At 43.3% G+C, this 20,842-nt stretch overlaps 1 protein-coding gene across 1 annotated transcript in view; it reads right to left on the reverse strand.

Moving 5' to 3' along the window:
- SLC17A8 (solute carrier family 17 member 8) overlaps nucleotides 1–20,842 on the reverse strand; it is a gene marked incomplete at its 5' end in the record, with an annotated part of 104,168 nt that overhangs the window by 53,475 nt on the left and 29,851 nt on the right. Inside the window, one exon of the mRNA XM_030214893.1 lies at nucleotides 1,491–1,746. Within this exon, the coding sequence (XP_030070753.1) occupies nucleotides 1,491–1,746 (256 nt within the window). The remainder of the gene's footprint in view (nucleotides 1–1,490; nucleotides 1,747–20,842) is intronic.

Consider the following 20,842-nt stretch of genomic DNA (forward strand, 5'->3'; position numbering starts at 1 on the left):
GCATAGAGGCTGGAAAATTTATTTTTTTTGGGTGGGAGGGGGTTCGTGACCACTGGGGGAGTAAGGGGAGGTCATCCCCCATTCCCTCCGGTGGTCATCTGGTCAGTTTGGGCAACTTTTCGAGGCTTGGTCGTAAAAAGAATTGGACCAAGTCGGCCAAATGCTCGTCAGGGATGCCTTCTTTTTTCCATTATCGGCCGAGGACGCCCATCTCTTAACCATGCCCCTACCCCTGTGAACTTTGGTCGTCCCCGCGAGGAAAGCAGTTGAGGACGCCCAAAATCGGCTTTTGATTATGCTGATTTGGGTGACCCTGAGAGAAGGACGCCCATCTCCCGATTTGTGTCAGAAGATGGGTGCCCTTCTTTTTCGATTATGCCGCTGATACACTGCCATATACACACGAAGGGGACTATGTAAAGTTACCATCAAAGAGTTATAAAACACTTAATGCTAGTGTTGTATGAAGATTGCAACACATTCTGATAGCGTAAGATCTCTCAGGACCAGCTTAACCATTACGCAAACTAGGAAGGGTAACTTCTTTCTTTGTTTCTTTTCTTCTTTCTCCAACTTCCCATCGCGTTTGATTTTGGATCCTCTCATTTTGTGGACTAAATGTAGTTTAAAATTTTCCTAATTTTCCTTATTAATGTATTTTGTTTTATATGTTACATGACTATGTTTGGGCAAGTTTCCTGTCAAAGATTTTTGTTTTTTGTCTTTGTAAAACTTAATTGCATAAAATAAAAAAAAGATTAAAAACATTAGTCACCTGAAGCAGCAGCTTCTGGGGGAAGGAAAGGGAGCAAAAAAAGTCACCGCAATCAAAGCAAACAATAAATCCTGACAGCCACACAAACTCATCAGTGCATACTTTTATGCATTTCTACAAGCTTCAGTTTAGGAAGGGTGGTATTGGAGTAATTATAATTGTTGAGTTTCATTATCAAACTCTTGGATAGAAGAAGGCTCTAGCGCAATGGCTCTCAAACTGTCCTGAGGGACCAACAGCTAGTCAGGTTTTCAGTATATCCACAATGAATATGCATGCCCACTACCTTCATTATAGGCAAATCCTTATCATGCATATTCATTAAGGGTATCCTGAAAACTTGACTGGCTGGTGACCCCCCAAGACCAGTTTGAGAACCACTGTTCTAGAGGACCTAAAAGTAAACTTTGTAGGCATCACTCAAACATAAATAACAATCCAGTTCATTAACAGGCTTCAAAGTAGAAAATGACACAGGGACAAAGATTGTCCCTGTGGGATCTGTCCCCAACCCTGCCCTTCCCCATGGGATCTGTCCCTGTCCCCGTGAGTTCTGTCCCTGTCCCCATCCCTGCGATTACTGTGGTTCCCCGTCCCCGTGTCATTCTCTAGTTGGCAACCCAAAAGATTTCTGAATCATCAAAGGTATCAACCCAATTCAAATTTCAATAAAGTATTTTTTGGCCAGGAAAATGGCTTGAAGATGTTGACTTACCTGAATCTCTGGCTTCCCATTGACATAGATTGTGTTGTTGTTGACCATTTCTACAATAGCTACCCCAAGATTACACCTGATGCCGAAGGAAATGCAAAAGCCCAGGCCACTCATTATAGCGATAAGGTAACGCTTGGGCACACCACAGCAATAGCAGTCAAACAATGGAGGTTTCTGGGTAGAAGCTTGCACTGGTCTTCCATCTTCATTCAGTTCAATATTGTTGTCTTCTTCTACATTGGTTCCATCAATTTTCCTTACGGGAGAGAAACAATTACCATTTGTTAGTTTTTTTTTGTTTGTTTGTTTTTTATTTATAACCATTTAAATTTTTATAAGCGATAAAACAACTTGCCAGAAATACAGAGAAAAAAATACATAGGAATTATTTCAGTCAGGTAATTCTATTCTCTTCCTTAGACCACTAAATAGGAAGAGTGAAACAAGACAAGGAGATCAACTAAACAGTAAACAGAAAAAGAAAACGTGGTATTAACCTGATTATCCCCAGATATTACTCGTCTAATTCATTATTCCACATTGATCATCTGGTTGGCTTCTTCAAGGCCAATACGGTGTATAGTCAAATCATTTCATTAAAAACATACTTATTGTCCAATATTAGTTAGGAATAATAGATATGATTACATTCTCTCTCTTTTAAAAACCAGAAGTTATTTAACAATACATATACTTAAGTCTCTAATTCAGATCCTACTGATTAAAGTAATCCCAGTTTTCACAAGCTTCACTCCTTTTAAAGTAATAATTGAGGAAATATTTCTGAGGAAAACTTTAGGAGTCATACCTGGAACTCTGGGAAAAACAATAATCTCGATATTAATCATCTATAATAATGTTCATTTTATTATTCAAAGTTTCTGGTCTATTATCATTTTCAAGATCATAACCGCTTCTTGCTCATGTAGAATCATTTGTTATATCAATTTTCACTCTCAAGGGGTTCAGTTAAATTGTCCATGTAACTCTCTAATAAAATTATATCTGAAACAAAATTTTTTACTGCCACTGTTAGGTCCCAAAGCGCCTTCCAGATGGTATTCAATGTATCCTCCACAGGAGCCAAAAACTACAAGTTGATTTCTCTTAGGTGTTTAGGAGTGGTTCTGCTGATTCGGGTTCTGCTGTAAACGTCCTCCGATGGAGTTGATGGGAGCGATGGAGTTGTTTTTTCCAGGTCCAAGAGCATCGACGCTCCTTCGCCGGCGCTAATCAAAGGACTTGCCAACCCTTTCATCTGTGGGCAGTTCGTCGCGCAGCGGTCCCGCACTTGCTGCTCAGGGGACAAAATGCTGGCCATCGGCAGCTGACCACCAGTTGCCCCTTCCTCTCAGTTAAGGTAACTGCAATTGCAGAGGAAATTTACGTAAAGAAGACGAAACTTCAGAGGGCAGCTGGGCCGTTGGGCATACGAACTTCAGGTCGCCATCTTACCACTCTCCCAGTTTGGGACACTCTTTATCTGGTTTCTCCTCAGAGGCCTGTCTGATATGGGTAACCCTTCAGCATAGCCCTCTGAGTCATTGAAACACAGAAGCCCTTCCACCACTACAAGGTGGTGTCCCTTCGGAGGGGACCATTTGTTAGTTTTAGGTGGGGAAGAAGTAAGAGTTCAAGCAGTTGTATTTTTGATGGCACTTTGTAGAGATTGCTGGGAGCCTACAAGCCAATTTTTAAAGAGAAACTCCCTATGGAGCTTACATTAAAAATCTTCTGACCAATTGATGCTGCTGGGGTCTCTACTCTCAAAATGAAGTATACTTCAGCCACTCCACCCCCAATCCCATCCCTCCATCCACTCATTGCTATCTCCACCACTCTTCCCAACAGAAAAAGGAGGGAATGTTCACTCTGTTCATTTTTTTCTGGGCATTTATTCGTTGTGGGAGCTATGTCATCGAGAGTGCACACTCCGCAAAGAGTGCACCCTTATACCTAAGGAGTAATGACATGTGATATATTATTGACATTTTCCATGTCATTGCAATCGACAGCCCATCCCCAGCAGACAGGGTTGGCACATTGCAGAGAGGTACTTGAAGCAGTTTTTGATGTGCCTTCCCCCACCCCACAGAGGCGCAGCTGGGGGGTGGCACCAGGAGAGCGGCTGCTCCCCCATACGGACTTCCGCCGGCGCCTATTTTTTACACAATGTGTGCATTTAAAATGCGTGCCGGCAGAAGTCCGCTCTCCGCTTCCCCCCACGCCTTCTGCCACACCACCCCCCAAACGTTGGCACTCTCTGACATGCTTATTGTGTTGCGCTGGTTCTAAATTCAGCGGTCATACCCACTAAATTGTTAAAAACATTATATAGCCTGCCTTGCGGAAGATCCGAATTAGATCAGAGTCTAGTTCCTGACTGCCAGCTGTGGCAGTCAGCATTTTCTTTACATGCCAGCTCCCCTGGCTAAGACAATTCAGATCTTCAGCACTGGTACCTGGATAGTGGTTGGCACTATCCAGACAGTGGCTATATTCAGCCCGTTATCTGGATCGCTAACTGGATCAAGTTGGACAGCAGTTCTCCACTTAGTGGACTGAATGTTACCACTAACTGGATAACTCCGAGGCCCACCTTTGCTCCACCCACAGACCACCCCTGCACTCTCTGGTACTGCTAACTACCGGCAGGGCTGCTGAATATCAGGCGTGTGCATACAGGCCTAGTGGAAGAAGGAGTCTCAGGCACTGAGCAGTGGCGATATCCACTGGTCAAACTCAGGGTTCCTTATAACAAGTTCTGAAAGCCCTAGGTCAAGGACTGTTACTGCAATGGTTGGATTCGTGTGTGCGTTGGGGTAAGAATGCTCAGATAGTTGCAAATGAAGGGTCACAGGACTGTAGCTTCATAGAGATCAATATTTCTGATTGAACTAATGCTCCAAAGGAGCAAGAAGAAACTACAGGCCAAAAAATGAGTTGTTTGAAGGCCCAGGGGTACTTTGTAACCATAGGCCTGAAGGTGAATGTTCAAATTCAAATGTCAGAGACAAATGATGATATAAATTACATCAGAGGAAGAGAAATGTCTGATATAACTGCTCTGGGAGGAATTTTCATCTTGAGAAACTACAACAGACATTTCTGAGATTACAATACGCATCCAAAAGAAGCCACTTAACCCTCCATTGCCTCAGGAACAAACTTAGGGCCCCTTTTACAAAGTGGTGGTAAGCCCTACGTGGGCTTACAGCTCGCTAAACAGGAAGTACCACTTGGCTACCGCAGTGCGCTGTCATATCTGGCTCTACAAAAATATATTTATTTTTGTAGCACCGGGGTGTACCCAATGGTAATCAATGCCCGGTTATCACTGGGTTAGCGTGGTAGCTCTTACCTCACTTGTAAATTATACAATACTGGGGTCCTTTACTAAGCTGCAGTAAGAAATGGCCTTAGCGTGTACTTACGCAGGTCTTTCCCACATGAAAGGCCATTTTTACTGTGCCCATGAAAAAAGGCTATTTTACATTTTTTGATGTATATACAGTACATGAACTAATGTTAGCAGAAGAGTGTAGCCATTTAAAAAAAACTAGCACAGAAGTACTTACTGCCACCTATTTAGGAGGTTTGGGGGGGGGGGTTAGTGTTGCCATACTGGGACAGACCGAAAGTCCGTCAAGCCCAGCATCCTGTTTCCAATACTGGCCAATGCAGGTTACAAGTACCTGACAAGATCCCAAAACAGTACAATACATTTTATGCTATTTATCCTAGAAATAAGCAGTAAAATTTCGCCAAGTCCATCTTAATAATGGTTTATGGCCTTTTCTTTTAGAAAGCTATCCAAACCTTTTTTAAACCCTGCTAAGCTAACTGCTTTTACTACATTCTCTGGCAACGAATTCCAGAGTTTAATAACATGTTGAGTGAAGAACTATTTTCTATGATTAGTTTTAAATTTACTACTTTGTAACTTCTTTGTGTGCTCCCTAGTCCTAGTATTTTTGGAAAGAGTAAACAAGTGGTTCATGTCTACCCGTTCCACTCCACTCATTAGTTTATAGACCTCTATCATATCTTCCCTCAGCCTTCTTTTCTCCAAGCTGAAGAGCACTAGCTGCTTTAGCCTTTCCTCATAAGGAAGTTGTCCCATCCCCTTTATCAATTTTGTCTCCCTTCTCTGTACCTTTTCTAATTCCACTATATCTTTTTTGAGATGCGGGACCAGAATTGCACACAGTATTCAAGGTGCGGTCGCACCATAGAGTGATACAAAGGCATTATAATGCCCTCATTTTTGTTTTCTATTCCTTTCCTAATAATAACTAACATTCTATTTGCTTTCTTAGCCGCCACTGCACACTGAGCAGAGGGTTTCAACGTATCATCAACGATGACACTAAGATCCCTTTCTTGGTCGTTGACTCCTAATGTGGAACCTTGCATTACGTAGCTATAATTTGGATTCCTCTTTCCCACATGCATCACTTTGCACTTGCTCACATTTAACATCATCTCCCATTTGGATGCCAAATCTTGTAAGGTCCTCTTCTAATTTTTCACAATCCTCTTGCAATTTGAATAACTTTGTATCATCAGCAAATTTAATTACCTCACTAGTTACTCCCACCTCTAGATCATTTATAAATATGTTAAAAAGCGGCAGTCCCAGTACAGACCCCTGGGGAACCCCACTATCTACCCTTCTCCATTGAGAATACTGACCATTTAACCCTACTCTCTGTTTTCTAGCTTTTAACCAGTTTTTAATCCACAATAGAACACTACCTCCTATCCCAAGACTCTCCAATTTCCTCTGGAGTCTTTCATGAGGTACTTTGTCAACTGGCTTTTGAAAATCCAAATACACAATATCGACCGGCTCACTTTATCCACATGTTTGTTCACTCCGTCTCTTGGCGGCCCTGCTCGTCAGCTTTGAATACAATTTCTGGCACCAGTATCTTTCCCAAATCTTCCTCGGTGAAGGCTAAAGCAAAGAATCCATTTAATCTCTCTGCTATGGCTTTGACTTCCCTGCCTCTTTTACCCCTTGGTCATCTAGCAGTCTAACTGATTCTTTTGCCAGTTTATTGCTTCTAACATGTCTAAAAAAGATTTTACTATGTGTTTTTGCCTCCAACGCAATCTTTTTTCAAAGTCTCTCTTTGCCTTCCTTATCAGCACTTTGCATTTGACTTGCCATTCCTTATGCCGTTTCTTATTATTTTCAGTCAAATCCTTCTTCCATTTTCTGAAGGATTTTCTTTTAGCTGTAATAGCTTCCTTTACCTCACTTTTTAACCATGGCCTTCCTTCCTTCTAACACATGGAATATAATTGGCCTGGGCTTCCAGGATGGTATTTTTGAACAGCATCCATGCTGAATGTAAATTTTTGACCTTCAAAGTTTTTTTTCCACCGTTCTTCTCATTTTATCATAGTCTCCTTTTGAAAGTTAAATGGTAAAGGACCCTGCATTAATCGTGTGCTAACCAGTTAGCACACGGTAATGTAAATGCACTAACTGGTTATGCCCCCTCTATGACCCTGACATGCCTCCACCCCAAAAACAATTACAAAAACGTTGTTACCGCACGTTTGGCGCGTGCACATGTCAAAACTAGCATGGAACATTTTAGCGCATCCCAGGCCCTTTTTACAAAGGCGCGCTAGTATTTTTAGTGCACACTAAAAATAAGCATGCACTAAACACTAGAGACACCCATATATTCCTATGGGTGTCTCTAGCATTTAACACATGCTAGTGATTAGCGCACACTAATAACGCTAGCACGCTTTTGCAAAAGACACCCCATCCTGTGTTATTATTTTACTAGTAAAAAAGGCCCATTTCTGACACAAATGAAACAGGTGCTAGCAAGGTTTTCCTCGGAGTGTGTATGAGAGTGACTGTGTGAGAGAGAGAGAGAGTGAATGTGCGAGTGTGTGTGTGTGACAGAGGGAGAGTGAGACTGGGTGTGAGTGTGTCTGTGAGAGCGAGTGTGTGTGTGAGAATGAGAGTGTGTGCCATGGGCCCCCTCCCTCTTTCCTTTCCTCCCAGTTCCAGGGTCCCCCTCCCTCTCTCTGAGTTCCAGGGTCGTCCCCCTCCCTCCCTCCGAGTTCCAGGGTCGTCCCTCTGAGTTGCAGGGTCGTCCCCCCTTCCTCCGAGTTCCAGGGTCATCCCCTCCCTCCAAGTTCCAGGGATGTCGTCCCCCTCCCTCCCTTCCTCACAGTTCCAGGGTCATCCCCCTCCCTCCCTCCCTCCCTCCGAGTTCCAGGGTCATCCCTCCCTCCCAGTTCCAGGTTCCCACCTCCTTCCTTCTGAGTTTCAGGTTCCTCCCTCCCTCCCTCCGAGGTCCAGGGTCGTCCCCTCCCTCTGAGTTCCAGGGTCCTCGGTCCCCTCCCTACCTCCCTCCCTCCGAGTTCCAGGGTCGTCCCCTACCTCCCTCCCTTCCTCCGAGTTCCAGGGTCATCTCCCCCTCCCTCCCTCACTCCGAGTTCCAGGGTCATCCCCTCCCTCCCTCCCTCTGACTTCCAGGGTCATTCCCTCCCTCCCTCCCTCCCTCCGAGTTCCAGAGTCGTCGTCCCCCTTCCTCCGTAAAAAGGGCCCTGGCATGCAGAAAAAACAGCTCCCACTGCTACCGCAAGGCTCTTTTTCCTGCAGCTTGATAAAAGGACCCCTAAGTGCATGTTAGCACTTAATACAGCTTAGTAAAAAGACCCCATTATAATTAACTGATGTTCCCCCTGATTCTACAAAAGTCACCAAAAATGGTGTGCACAAATTTAGGTGTGTTCCCAATTTGCGTGTGCAATTTAACAGAATGCTGAGCCAATTAGTGCCAATAATTGGCTTTTTACAAGCAATTAATGGTACTAATTAGATTTAATTGGGACCTACATGTGTTAAATTAGGCGCAGGATCTGAGCCTAAAATTTAACACGTGGTCCAAAAAAAGGGGGAGTGGAAATCTGGGTCATGGGCATTTTGGGGTGGAGCAGGTGCGTGGCTCCGAGTTATGCGTGTAATTGTAGAATATGGGTGCTGGGCACAGGAATTTGCACCATGCGACTCTCCACTTAAGCGTTAATTCTATAAACCTTGCTGAATTTTAAGCACGGTTTACAGAATACCATTTACGTGGGTATTTTTCGGCACTGATTTTATAGGCACCATATATAGAATCTAGCTTGTTCTGGCTAAAATCTAGACACAGACACTTACACCAGCTATAGGGCTGGTGTAAGCGATTGCACCTTAAATATAAATACATTTTCTGCCACCTGCGCTAGTATTCTAAAAAGAAAAATAGGCGCCCACCGTCCCTGTGACCAAAATTCCCAGCATTCCAAAACAACCTAGCAAAGTTTTCATTTCTGTTAACATTCATAATTGATTGGAGCTGACGTTTGCCTTTTACCTTTCTAAATAATGCACAGCGTTCATGTTCCATACCCTGTGACTCTGACAACTGACACCCTCATTTTCTCCTAAATAAAAAAGAGCCTCCTTAACCCCTTATTCATGCTCCTGTTACAGAATAACGCTCTCCCCTATGCATGTAAAAGTGAGAGCAGTGACAAGAACATACATACTTTCACATGACCTGTGTATAGGCATGTTTGCAGGTGTAGTTTGGGCAGAGCAGGGGCAGAGTGAGGAAGTATGCAGGTAGCTCATAAAATAGCCAATTATGCATAAACTTGAGCCGCATATATTTCCACCTGCTCCTGAGCAGATAAACATGAATGTGTATTTTTGCCAGAACTTGCAGGATTTGTGTTAGTATTTTATAAAGACCACACAATACTCTAAAAATACAAAAATTCACAGGTACAAAAGAATTCACCAAGAATTAAATCTACAGCACAACTTAATATATTGCAAAAGTATGGACGGTAGACTTTGGGGCTCATTTTCAAAAGAGAAAAACATCCAAAATGTGGCATAAACCAGCAGATGGACATTTTTCTCACAAAAACATCAAAATTGCTATTTTTGAAACCAGCGTTTTAGTTGTTTTTCTATGCTGTTCATCTGCAGTGAATCCAAATCACAAGGGGGCATGTCAGGGGCATGTTAAGGGCAGGATTTGGGTGTTCCTAACACTTGGACATTTTTCTGTCCAGGGCTAAAAGTTGGACGTTTTGGTCAAAACCTGTTTTAATAATGACTTAAGTCACAAAAAGGTGCCCTAAATAACCAGATGACCACTGCAACAGGAACAAAAGGAATGACACCCCCCTTATTCCCCCAGTGGTCACTGACCTCCTCCCACCCCCAAAGACGTGAACGAAACAGTACATACCAGCCTCTATGACAGCTTCAGATGTTATGCCCAGTCCTGTTAGAGCTGCAAGCAGGACCCTGGAGTAGCCTTGTTGTTCGTACAGTGCACTATGATCTATTCTAACTATTACACTTGTGATGGAAAGTGTCAGTCCCCCCCAAAACCCACCAAAAACCTACTATACCTACATATAGGTGACACCTGCAGCCATAAGGGCTATTGCAGTGGTATATAGTTGGGTACAGTAAGTTTTTGGTGGGTTTTGGAGGGCTCAATACCATATAAGGGGGTAAGGGTGAGATGTCTATCTAGGACCTTTTATGTGAAGTCCACTGCAGTGCCCCCCTAGGATGCCCCACTGCTCTGCTGAGATATCTGTGTGGCCAGTCTACTAAGAATGCTGGCTCCTCCTACATCTCAATGGTTGATTTTATACATTTTTCAGTTGTATATTTTTTTTCCAAAAATGGTCTAAAAATATAGACGCACTCCTGGGGATTCTATATAACATGCCTAGAGATCCGCTCTGAAATCCATGCAGATTCTATAACAATGCACGTAACTTAACAAGCTAATGAGCGCTGATAACAGTACTTAAGTACATAAGCATTGCCATACTGGGAAAGACCAAAGGTCCATCGAGCCCAGCATCCTGTTTCCAACAGTGGCCAATCCAGGTCACAAATACCCAGCAAGGTCCCAAAAATGTACAAAACATTTTATACTGCTTATCCCAGAAAGAGTGGATTTTCCCCAAGTCCATTTAATAATGGTCTATGGACTTTTCCTTTAGCAAGCCATCCAAACCTTTTTTAAACTCTGCTAAGCTAACCGCCTTTACCACATTCTCTGGCAAAGAATTCCAGAGTTTAATTACACGCTGAGTGAAGAAAATTTTTCTCTCATTCGTTTTAAATTTACTACATTGTAGCTTCATCGCATGCCCCTAGTCCTAGTCCTACCAAGCAATAATGAGCACTGATTAGAATTTAGGCGCACAACTCTCTACGTGTATTCTGTAACGAAGTGCACCGAACTTCTAACGCATGCAGGTATCAAGGGGGCATGGTTATGGGTGGGGAAATGGACGTTTTGTGGGAGTTCCGAAATTTGCATGTATAGTTAAGAGAATATGGCCCACTGCTTGTAAATCTATATGCTGGGATTCCACACATTTTTAGTTTTAGGGACTGAAATATCAACTAAGTGTGGGGCCCTTTTACTAAGACATGTAGGTGCCTATGTGCGTCCAATGTGCGTCAATTTGGAACTACTGCCTTGGCTACTGCGAGCCCTGGGTGATAATTCCATCCAATATTCGTGACAGAAATTATTTTTCATTTTCTACCGCGTGGTGCTAACAGAGTGGTAGTTGGCAGCGTATGCGTGCTGAAAATGACCATCCGGTTAACGTGTGAGAGTTTGACGCTAAGTCAATGGGTAGCGGTAAGGTCTCCGGCCCAAAATGGATACACATCAATATTTATTTTGCCGCACTTCCATTTTTGGCCAAAAAAAAGTGAGGCCCTTTTTGCAGGCACACTGAAAAATAGACCTGTGTGCATCCAATACACGTGCCTACAACAGCGCAGGCCATTTTTCAGCGCACCTTAGTAAAAAGACCCCTGCATTCTATAATCAGAGCCTAGATTTTTTTTTTGTTACATTTATATCCCACATTTTCCCACCTATTTGTAGGCTTATAGAATACATTTAGTTGATACTGATTTCAGTGTCAAGTTTTTAGGCGCCATATATAAAATCTCCCCCACTACGCACAAAATGACTAGAAAACATCTAGGGAATGGGCCACTTTCAAAACAAAAAGATAGACCTTTCTCAGGTTCGAAAATGGCCATGTTCACAACTTGATATTTGGATGTTTTCAGCAAAACATCCAAAGTCTGATTTAGACATCATATTGAAAATGCCCCTCTATGACTCTTAGGAGTCCTTTTACAAAGGCTTGCTGAAAATGACTTGTGGTAGTGTAGGCACGGGTTTTGGGCATGCGCAGATCCGTTTTTCAGCACACCTGCAAAAAATGCCTCTTTTTTTTGCCAAAATGATCTACAGCGAAGCCCCGGGATACATGACAGACCTCATAGACCTACCAACCAGAAACACAACAGGATCAACATGAACATACCTAAATCTCCACTACCCAAGCTGCAAAGGACTCAAATACAAATCAACTTATGCATCCAGCTTTCCTACATAAGCACACAACTCTGGAACGCATTACCAAAAGCTGTGAAAACAACGTACAACCACCTAAACATCCGGAAATCACTAAAAACTAACCTGTTCAAAAAGGCATACCCTACCGACCCAACTTAAATGCCTGTACCCTGCAACACAACGAAACCAGAGCCCGTAATGGACATATAATAACTCTTCTCTGTACGATTCCCTAATGTGTCTGTTACACATGAACCTTACTCTACCATAACATCACTTTGTATTTGTTCATACCGGATTTGGCAATCGCCATACGGTAGTATGTAAGCCACATTGAGCCTGCAAATAGGTGGGAAAATGTGGGGTACAAATGTAACAAATAAATAAAAATGGATGTGCGGCAAAATCAAAATTGCCGCGCATCCATTTTGGGTCTGAGACCTTACAGCCAGCCATAGACCTAGAGGTAAAAAACTTGGGTGGTAATGACCTACGTGCATCAGATGCCACTTGGCGCGCATTCGTTACGCGTGGCAGAAAATAAAAAAAATTTTTGAGACGTGCATAGCGGACGCATGCCAAAATTGAAATTACTGCAAGGGCCACGTGGTAACCAGGCAGTAACTCCAATTTAGCGCGCATTGGGTATACGTGGGCACCTACGCACCTTAGTAAAAGGGCCCCTTAGAATTTGGCATGATGTAAATCTCTTTCCCTTTGCTCAGACTTAAGTTGTAAATTATTTTTAGTAGTTTCTTGTTTCCTGCATGTGTAGGGCATCATAGTTTTTAATACACTCTTAAATTCAGTCTATAATGTCCCTCAATATGATGGCCATCGGAGCTTGTTTTACTCCTCATCACTTATGTTTGCCATCACAGTTAACACTAATTTATGGAGAGCAAATTCAGAAATACAGGCGGCGTGCTTACTGAAATACCCTATAGCAAAGTCTTTTCTACCTAAAGAGAGAAATAAATACTTTATAGCTATGTTTTTTTCCACAATTGCAGTTCTTCGAAGTTACCTTTGCAAATTTCCTAGTGAATCTCCAACAGTGTTCTTTACCCCTTCCTTCCCTGGAGCGAAGAATTTTTCTTTCAAGGAGCTGAGCCCTTCAAAAGGCATCGTCTGTCTGTCTGTCTGTCTGTCTGTCTGTCTGTCTGTCTGTCTGTCTGTCAGTCTTTTAATCCTTCATTAACAATCAAGTGATCTTGTTGCCATATTTCCCAATGGAGTGTAGGAATCTAGGTAGTTCTTTGATAAAGCAGCAAGAAATTGCGAATAGCTTCCAAAATTCTTGGTCTTGCTAAGAATTGGGCAGAGGCAGCCTGGAGTGCTCTAGTATTTGCAGTGCACTGCCGTCCAGCTGTTGATGCTGTTGGTACAGTTGAAGGAAGCTGACACGCTTGATGCTGGAGGCTGGTCCAGGGCTTCATAGAGGTGCAGCCTCCTGTAACTGCCGAGAGTGAGGGTATGCAATATATACCCACTTTCAATAAATGTAGCATAGATTAGATCCAATAATCACTGATGACTGGTCCAGAGGCTGGTCCAGAGCTTCAAAGAGGTGCAGCCTCCTGTAACTGCCGAGAGTGAGAGTATGCATTATATACCCACTTTCCATAAATGTAGCATAGATTAGATCCAATAATCACTGATGACACCCAATCCAAATGCTTGAACTGAACACCTGTTAGTAAAACTCTGATAATAGCATGGTGTAACCATTATTAATAGTGTCAAATACAGCATAGCATTCCTTCCAATGAGCCCCCGCTATGGTACAATGTGCCCAGTATATGCACCACTACAGTACATATCTATTATTGAAAGTGTCTCTGTGGCACAGCGTGTTCACTAAACCTGCCTGCCATTTGCTCCAGGCTTTAACTGAGAAGGATCTTTTCCTCCACCCCTTCCCTGCAGCTGGGATGAGCTTCTGACATGGAAATGGATCTGATAACAGAGACAATACCTAACCTCTAGCCACTCAGGCTTATTAACAAGTTATCATCCAACTCAAGGGGCAGGGGACAAAGTTTATTAAATATTTATAAGTTCCATCTCGTCTTCGCTTGGCTCCGTGACACAAGCTGGGGATTACTAGCTGCAAGTCTCACTCAGGATAATGGAAACCTATTTCTCCTTCCCTCACCCCCCAGCCCCATACACATTAGGGTCAAAAATGCAGTTTTCTGTATTGGAGATGTTAGAAATAAAAAAACATTTGTTCTAGCAACTCAACCAGCTGCATAATATAGGCAAATAAATAACACTTTGCTAATGAAAGGTAAAATGTTTGTGCTAAAATGTGTGGATGGGCATTTTCCATAAAACATCTAAGTCCGAATTTGGACATTTTGCTAAAAGTATCCAAATATCAAGTGATGAACATAGACATTTTCAAAGCTCTATATATAGCACTCAAAATTGCGTGTGCAAATATGGGCGTGTACTCAATTTGCATGCATAATTTAATTAACAAGGCAATTAGCACTGATAATTGGCACAAATAATCAATTATTGGCTCTAATTGGCATTAATTGAAATTTGCACATGTATACTTAGGCACCTGGATACATCTTACACATGGATCAGAACAGGGGTGTGGCCATGGGAGGGGCATGGGCAGATGGGGGGCAATCCTAGAATTTACACACATATTTCTTCAGGCAACATGTAATTAAACTCTGCAATTCATTGCCAGAGAATGTGGTAAAATCAGTTGGCTTAGCAGGGTTTAAAAAAAAGGTTTGGATAGCTTCCTAAAAGAAAAGTCCATAAGCCATTATTAAAATGGACTTGGGGAAACTCCACTGCTTATTTCTAGGATAAGCAGCATCAAATGTATTGTGCTGTTTTGGGATCTTGCCAGGTACTTGTAACCTGGATTGGCCACTGTTGGAAACAGGATGCTGGGTTTGGTGGACCTTCGGTCTGTCCCAGTATGGCAATAATTATGTACCTTTTGTTTAAAGATCAGAAACCATTCTGTGTGACATATATACAATAACAGGGAAAATTAGGAGAGGAGGTAAATATTTTTCCCATTGCTGTATATACAATGAGACAGCTGTCAATATTCAGCCACGCATGAACATATATATCCCTTGTTTACTAAGCCACACTAGTGGCTGTGGTGCACTAATGCCGACATAGCCCATTCACCCGCCAGCCGCTAGTGTGGCTTAGTAAACAGGGGAGGATAATTTGCTCTATTTTTTTGCCTGAATCACCCTTGCAAAGTCACCTCACAAAAGTGCACTCTGCGGTAGCAAACCTTTGTACAAAAGTTTATTTAAATTTACCATTAATGAGCTGCTGTAATGCAAAATTATTCATTCAAAGCACCTTTGCACGCCTGTTTTCGCAACAACAAAAAAAAACCTCCTCTGAAGTGTATAATTATACAGAAGATACAGCTATTTTTCCTGAACTTCTGCTGCTGCAAAAACAAAATAGGCTGTTCACAGCAGGGGCGTAGCCAGACAACAGATTTTGGGTGGGCCTAGGCAAGAAGTGGGTGGGCACCAAGTGTTCTCCCCCTCCCCCCCTCCCCGCACCACCACCAAAAAAAAAATTATCTCAGCTGGTGGGAAAACGCTTCTTTCCACCTTGGCAGTCTGCAGCAGGCATGCGCTGAAGACTGAGCATGCGCAGGTGCCAGGTTTCAGTACCATCAGGGGGAGGTCTTCAGCTGGTGGAGCTGGGGATCCCCACCAGCTACCACTAAACGTGTGCTACTGTTGGGTGGGCCTGAACCCTAAGTGGGTGGGCCCTGGCCCACCCAGGCCCACCTGTGGCTATGCCACTGGTTCACAGAGTGGTGGCAGGCTGATTTCATAGGCAAATATAATGCTCCCATCCCCATTCTAGGTGTTCTCCAAATCCTGGTGTCTAATGGGATTGACCCCCTCCCCTTCCTGATACAGTGGATAAAGGTTTGAAATTCCCTCTGACGAAGCCTTGCCTCTCTATTCATTCTGAGGGTCAGCCCGACCAACCCTCCTTCCTTCCCCTCTCCCCTCCCAAAACATATCACAAGTGGTCCAGAGAAGAGAGTTGCATGGAGACAGAAATCTGACCCGTCCCCACCCATCCACGCTGGAATCTTACCCATCCCCACAAGAATTTAATGGTACCTAAAAAATAATTCCGGTTGGCTCTCAGAGTCTGTCTCCGGGTTTGAGCCGTAGCACTGCAGGCAAGGAAGGAACAGAAGCTCGAACATGGAACACTCTGGTGCGCAGATGTATGACTTGTTTCTGATTCACTGCCACTGTGTGCTGAGAGGTTGCCACACCACATGCACATGCCAGTAGACCAGGTGACCTTTGATGCTTGTGCCTGTGTCAGAGCTGAGGCCTGCTCATCAGCCCGGGAGCAGAGAGCATGAATGGAAGACTTTCCACATCTGCACTGTTAAAGTGAGGAGGAGGAGGAGGAGGCAGCACTCAAAGAACTTGGTACTTGGTAGGTGAGAGGCTGGCACAGGTGCAGCTTACACTTCCACAGAAACCCCTAGGAACTGCTTCTGTTCCCATGGGAACCCTGTTATCCCCATGGGAACCGCGTAGGAACTTCTTCCGTCCCCATGGGAACCCCGCAGAACTGCTTCAGTCCCCGCAGGAATCCTGTGGCTCCGGAGGGATTCCCGCAGGACTCCTGCAGATTCCACAGGATTCCAGTAAACCCCCTTCCCATGCAGGTCTTTAGTCCAAAGGGATGATGAGAGCAGTAGGAACAATCCCTACTCACTCCTGTCATTTCAGAAATGGTGCTGCCTGTTACTACCACTAGGTGTCAGACTGCCAGATATGGGCTAATGTACAGATTGATTTACTACTACTACTACTTAACATTTCTAAAGCGCTACTAGGGTTACGCAGCGCTGTACAGTTTAACAAAGAAGGCCGGTCCCTGCTCAAAGGAGCTTACAATCTAATGGACAACATGTGGAGACAGTCAAATTGGGGCAGTCCAGATTTCCTGGATAGAGGTAAAATGGTTAGGTGCCGAAGGTGACATTGAAGATATGGGCTTTGAGCAAGGATTTGAAGATGGGCAGGCCGCAGGGAGGGGGCTTGGCGTATGGGCTCAGGAAGTTTGTTCCAAGCATAGGGAGAGGCATTTACTCTCCACCCTCCCTCTCTCATTTTTCCATAAAACAGTGTCCTTCTGTGGATTAGGAATTGGTTATTGGACAGAAAAAAAGAGAGGGTAGGCTTAAATGGCCATTTTTCTCAATGGAGGAGGATGAATAGTGGAGTACAGCAGGGATCTGTACCGGAACTGGTGACTAACATAAATAATCTGGAAATCGTAAAGACAAGTGATAAACTTTGCAGATGACACAAAACTATTCAAAGTTATCAAAAAGCATGCAGATTGTGAAAAATTTGTTTAATGGTGGGGCTTCATTGGGAGAGAGATTCAGATTTTTATGCCCCACTTCGTGGCATGGGGAGAGGAGACCTTCAGGCCCACTAGCTATCAAGGATGAGCCCCCCCCCCCCCCCCAAGAAGAGGAGGGCCCAGGGCCTTTGTGTCATTCTTTTTAAATTAGTCCTATAGATCAGTTTTGAGACCCCGAGGCAGCAGGCTTTCCCAGCTCACCAGATCTATCCAACCCCTACAAAATGAAAAATCTGGAGTACAACATTTCCAGGCAGAGCCTGGTGCTGCCTGTTTACAGATCTAGCTTCCAGTTCCAGTAAATCTACTTTCAGTTTCATTTGCCGCAGCCTGAAAGTAGCTGTTTCCTTCTAGGTTAAGTTCAGATGTGCTTGTGTTGCCCTCGATCACAGCCCTTGCTTGCTTAGACCTCCTCAGTTTTCAAATGGCTCACTGTGGAACAGGTAAGGGACTTTGTGTTTTCTGAATATAGTGCATTACCATAAACATAACTTTCAGGACCTTCCAGTGAACTATATCTGTCCGTGGATTTATATTTGAAACAGCTGTATCCTAGAACGGGATTTGTGGGTTTCAGTTTCCTTGGTAAGTCACAAGCATATTTTAATTTCGTGACTTTTATACAGCTACAGAAGTTTGGGGCCAAGGGGAGGCGGTGGGCTTATTTTTAAAGCTCTCTTTTTGCTATGCTATAGATGCAGAATGGGCAAAGCTTTTTCTGAAAATATCGATCAGTTTTTCTCCTCCCTCAGCTCCTGTTTTGATCTGGTGCTCTGGGCTGCCCATTCTGTTTTTCCTACAGGCAAATGCTTTTAATCAAAGCTTATTGTTAACTCATTGTTAGATAAGTCTGTGCCAAATGAGGACAGAAAAAAAAATAACCAGAGTAGATACAGCAACGTACACTCCATTTAGGTTTAGCTGCCAGGCACGTTTTGCAGAGTTAGGACGGAGCTGTTTTATGTTGCTAACTAGAACAATAAACTTTATTTTCTCTTTGGCAAGGGACAGGGTATAAAAACGAGAGCGGGGGGGGGGGGTGAAGTTAGGAGTGTTTTGCCCATACGTCTTTCAGTTTCTTAGGACCCCACCCTAGTTCTTTCCCTTTTTTGCATTCCAGGGTCGACGTACAAGGGGCGGAGAGAGGGAAGGGGATATTATAATATTGTACAAATATTTATATCTCTGTCTGCTTTTCAAGATAGCATGAATATTCATCATGACATTGACATGTAACTGAATGGGGGGAGGGTGACTGGGCGGAATCTACGGGGAAGTCAGATTATTTTCTGGTTAACCCTTTCTCTGCCTGTCTTCTGTTGAATTAATTATTACTCTTGAGTACTAAAGCCACTTGTACTTCCCCGTGCTTCTGCCAAACAATAGCTTAGGGTAGTGGTGTGGTGTTTAGTAAAAGGGCTGTTGCAAGAGAATTCAATGCCCCAGGCAAATGTTAAACCTTAGGCCACCTTAAATCATGGCCGGAAACACTTGATTTAAGGCAGTCTTCTGACTCCATTTCGAGGAGTTCCAAAGCTTTTGAGACTGGGAAAAAAATATTCAGAGTTCAAACAGCAGCTAAACATGCTAGAGGAATGTTCTTGGACTTGAACCAGAAAGGAAAACAAAGTAGGAAATGAGAAAAAGTGAGCCAAATGGGGGAGAGGGGAAGAGAATGGAACTGAAAACAGCTTGAGAACCCAAGTGAGGGTAAAGGGGGAAGAGAGAAATGGCAAGATGAAGAAAGAAGTGGTTGTTTTGAGCACACACAGTCTAGGCAATAATGCAGGCACCCAGTCGTGTATGGGACTCGGAAGACAAGTCATTAAAAAGAAAAAAATTTTATAGCAAATACGCAAAAATAATTACCACAAGAAAAGGAATATAGTTTCAGTAAACCTGAAAGAAAATCCATTTAAACAAAGAGTAAGCAAAGCAAACTCCTTGGGCCCAGTCAGAATCTGAGGAGAGAGACAAGAAAATAAATAGAAAACATTAACCCAGAAAAAATAAGATTGAAAATCTCATTCGAGTATTATAACTTGGGTTCCCTGAACTGAAGAAACTTCAATGTAAAACTTGAGCCATGTCAGGACCCTTTAACAATGCTTTTTTAATGCACATTTAAACTATTTTTGAGACATAAATAAGATGTGCAATTTTATTTGTATTCACTATGTTTTCTATATAGTAGAGAATTAGTGTCTTGAAAAGGTGGTCTCAAAAGTTTTTTCAGTATCACATAAGTTGATTTTTAGTTTTTCTGAGGCTTTTGCATTTGATGTAGATATCCTTCAATATATCAACAATGAGATTTATAGCCTTGAATCTGTACTACTGCTACTACTACTTAACACTTCTAAAGCGCTACTAGGGTTACGCAGCGCTATACAGTTTAACAAAGAAGGACAGTCCCTGCTCAAGGAGCTTACAATCTAAAGGACTCAAACAAAATAAAACATGGAAAAGAAAATAAGATGATACCTTTTTTATTGGACATAACTTAATACATTTCTTGATTAGCTTTCGAAGGTTGTCCTTCTTCGTCAGATCAGAAATAAACAAATGTGCTAGCTGACAGTGTATATAAGTGAAAACATTCAAGCATTACTATGACAGTCTGACAGGGTGGGAGGATGGGGGTGGGTAGGAGGTATGCATGGGGACATCAAAGCATATCATTGATATTCTAACAGGATAGGTGTGGATAGGTGAGGGGAGGGTGATCAACAGAGAAATACAGCTTTATGGTTTATAATGGGCTAGGAACCCCAGATCCTTGTTAAGTCCTTTCTGTTGGATGTTATGTCCAATAAAAAAGGTATCATCTTATTTTCTTTTCCATGTTTTATTTTGTTTGATTTCTATTGATAACCTTAAGAGTGGACTAACACGGTTACCACACTCCTCTAATCTAAAGGATGAAATGTCAAGTTGGGGCAGTCTAGATTTCCTGAGTAGAGGTATGGTGGTTAGGTGCCGAAGGTGACGTTGAAGAGGTGGGCTTTGAGCAAGGATTTGAAGATGGGCAGGGAGGGGGCCTGGCGTATGGGCTCAGGGAGTTTATTCCAAGTATGGGGTGAGGCGAGGCAGAAAGGGCGGAGCCTGGAGTTGGCGGTGGAGAAGAAGGGTACTGAAAGGAGGGATTTGTCTTGAGAGCGGAGGTTGCGGGTAGGAACATAAGGGGAGATGAGGGTAGAAAGGTAGGGAGGGGCTGCAGATCGAGTGCATTTGAAGGTTAGTAGGAGAAGCTTGAACTGTATGCGGTACCTGATCGGAAGCCAGTGAAGTGACTTGAGGGGTGATATGAGTATATCGGTCCAGGCGGAAGATAAGACGTGCAGCAGAGTTCTGAACGGACTGAAGGGGGGATAGATGGCTAAGTGGGAGGCCAGTAAGGAGTAGGTTGCAGTAGTCAAGGCGAGAGGTAATGAGAGAGTGGATGAGAGTTCGGGTGGTGTGCTCAGAGAGGAAAGGGCGAATTTTGCT

This window comes from Microcaecilia unicolor, chromosome 9 (assembly GCF_901765095.1).
Source record: "Microcaecilia unicolor chromosome 9, aMicUni1.1, whole genome shotgun sequence".
NCBI lineage: Eukaryota > Metazoa > Chordata > Amphibia > Gymnophiona > Siphonopidae > Microcaecilia > Microcaecilia unicolor.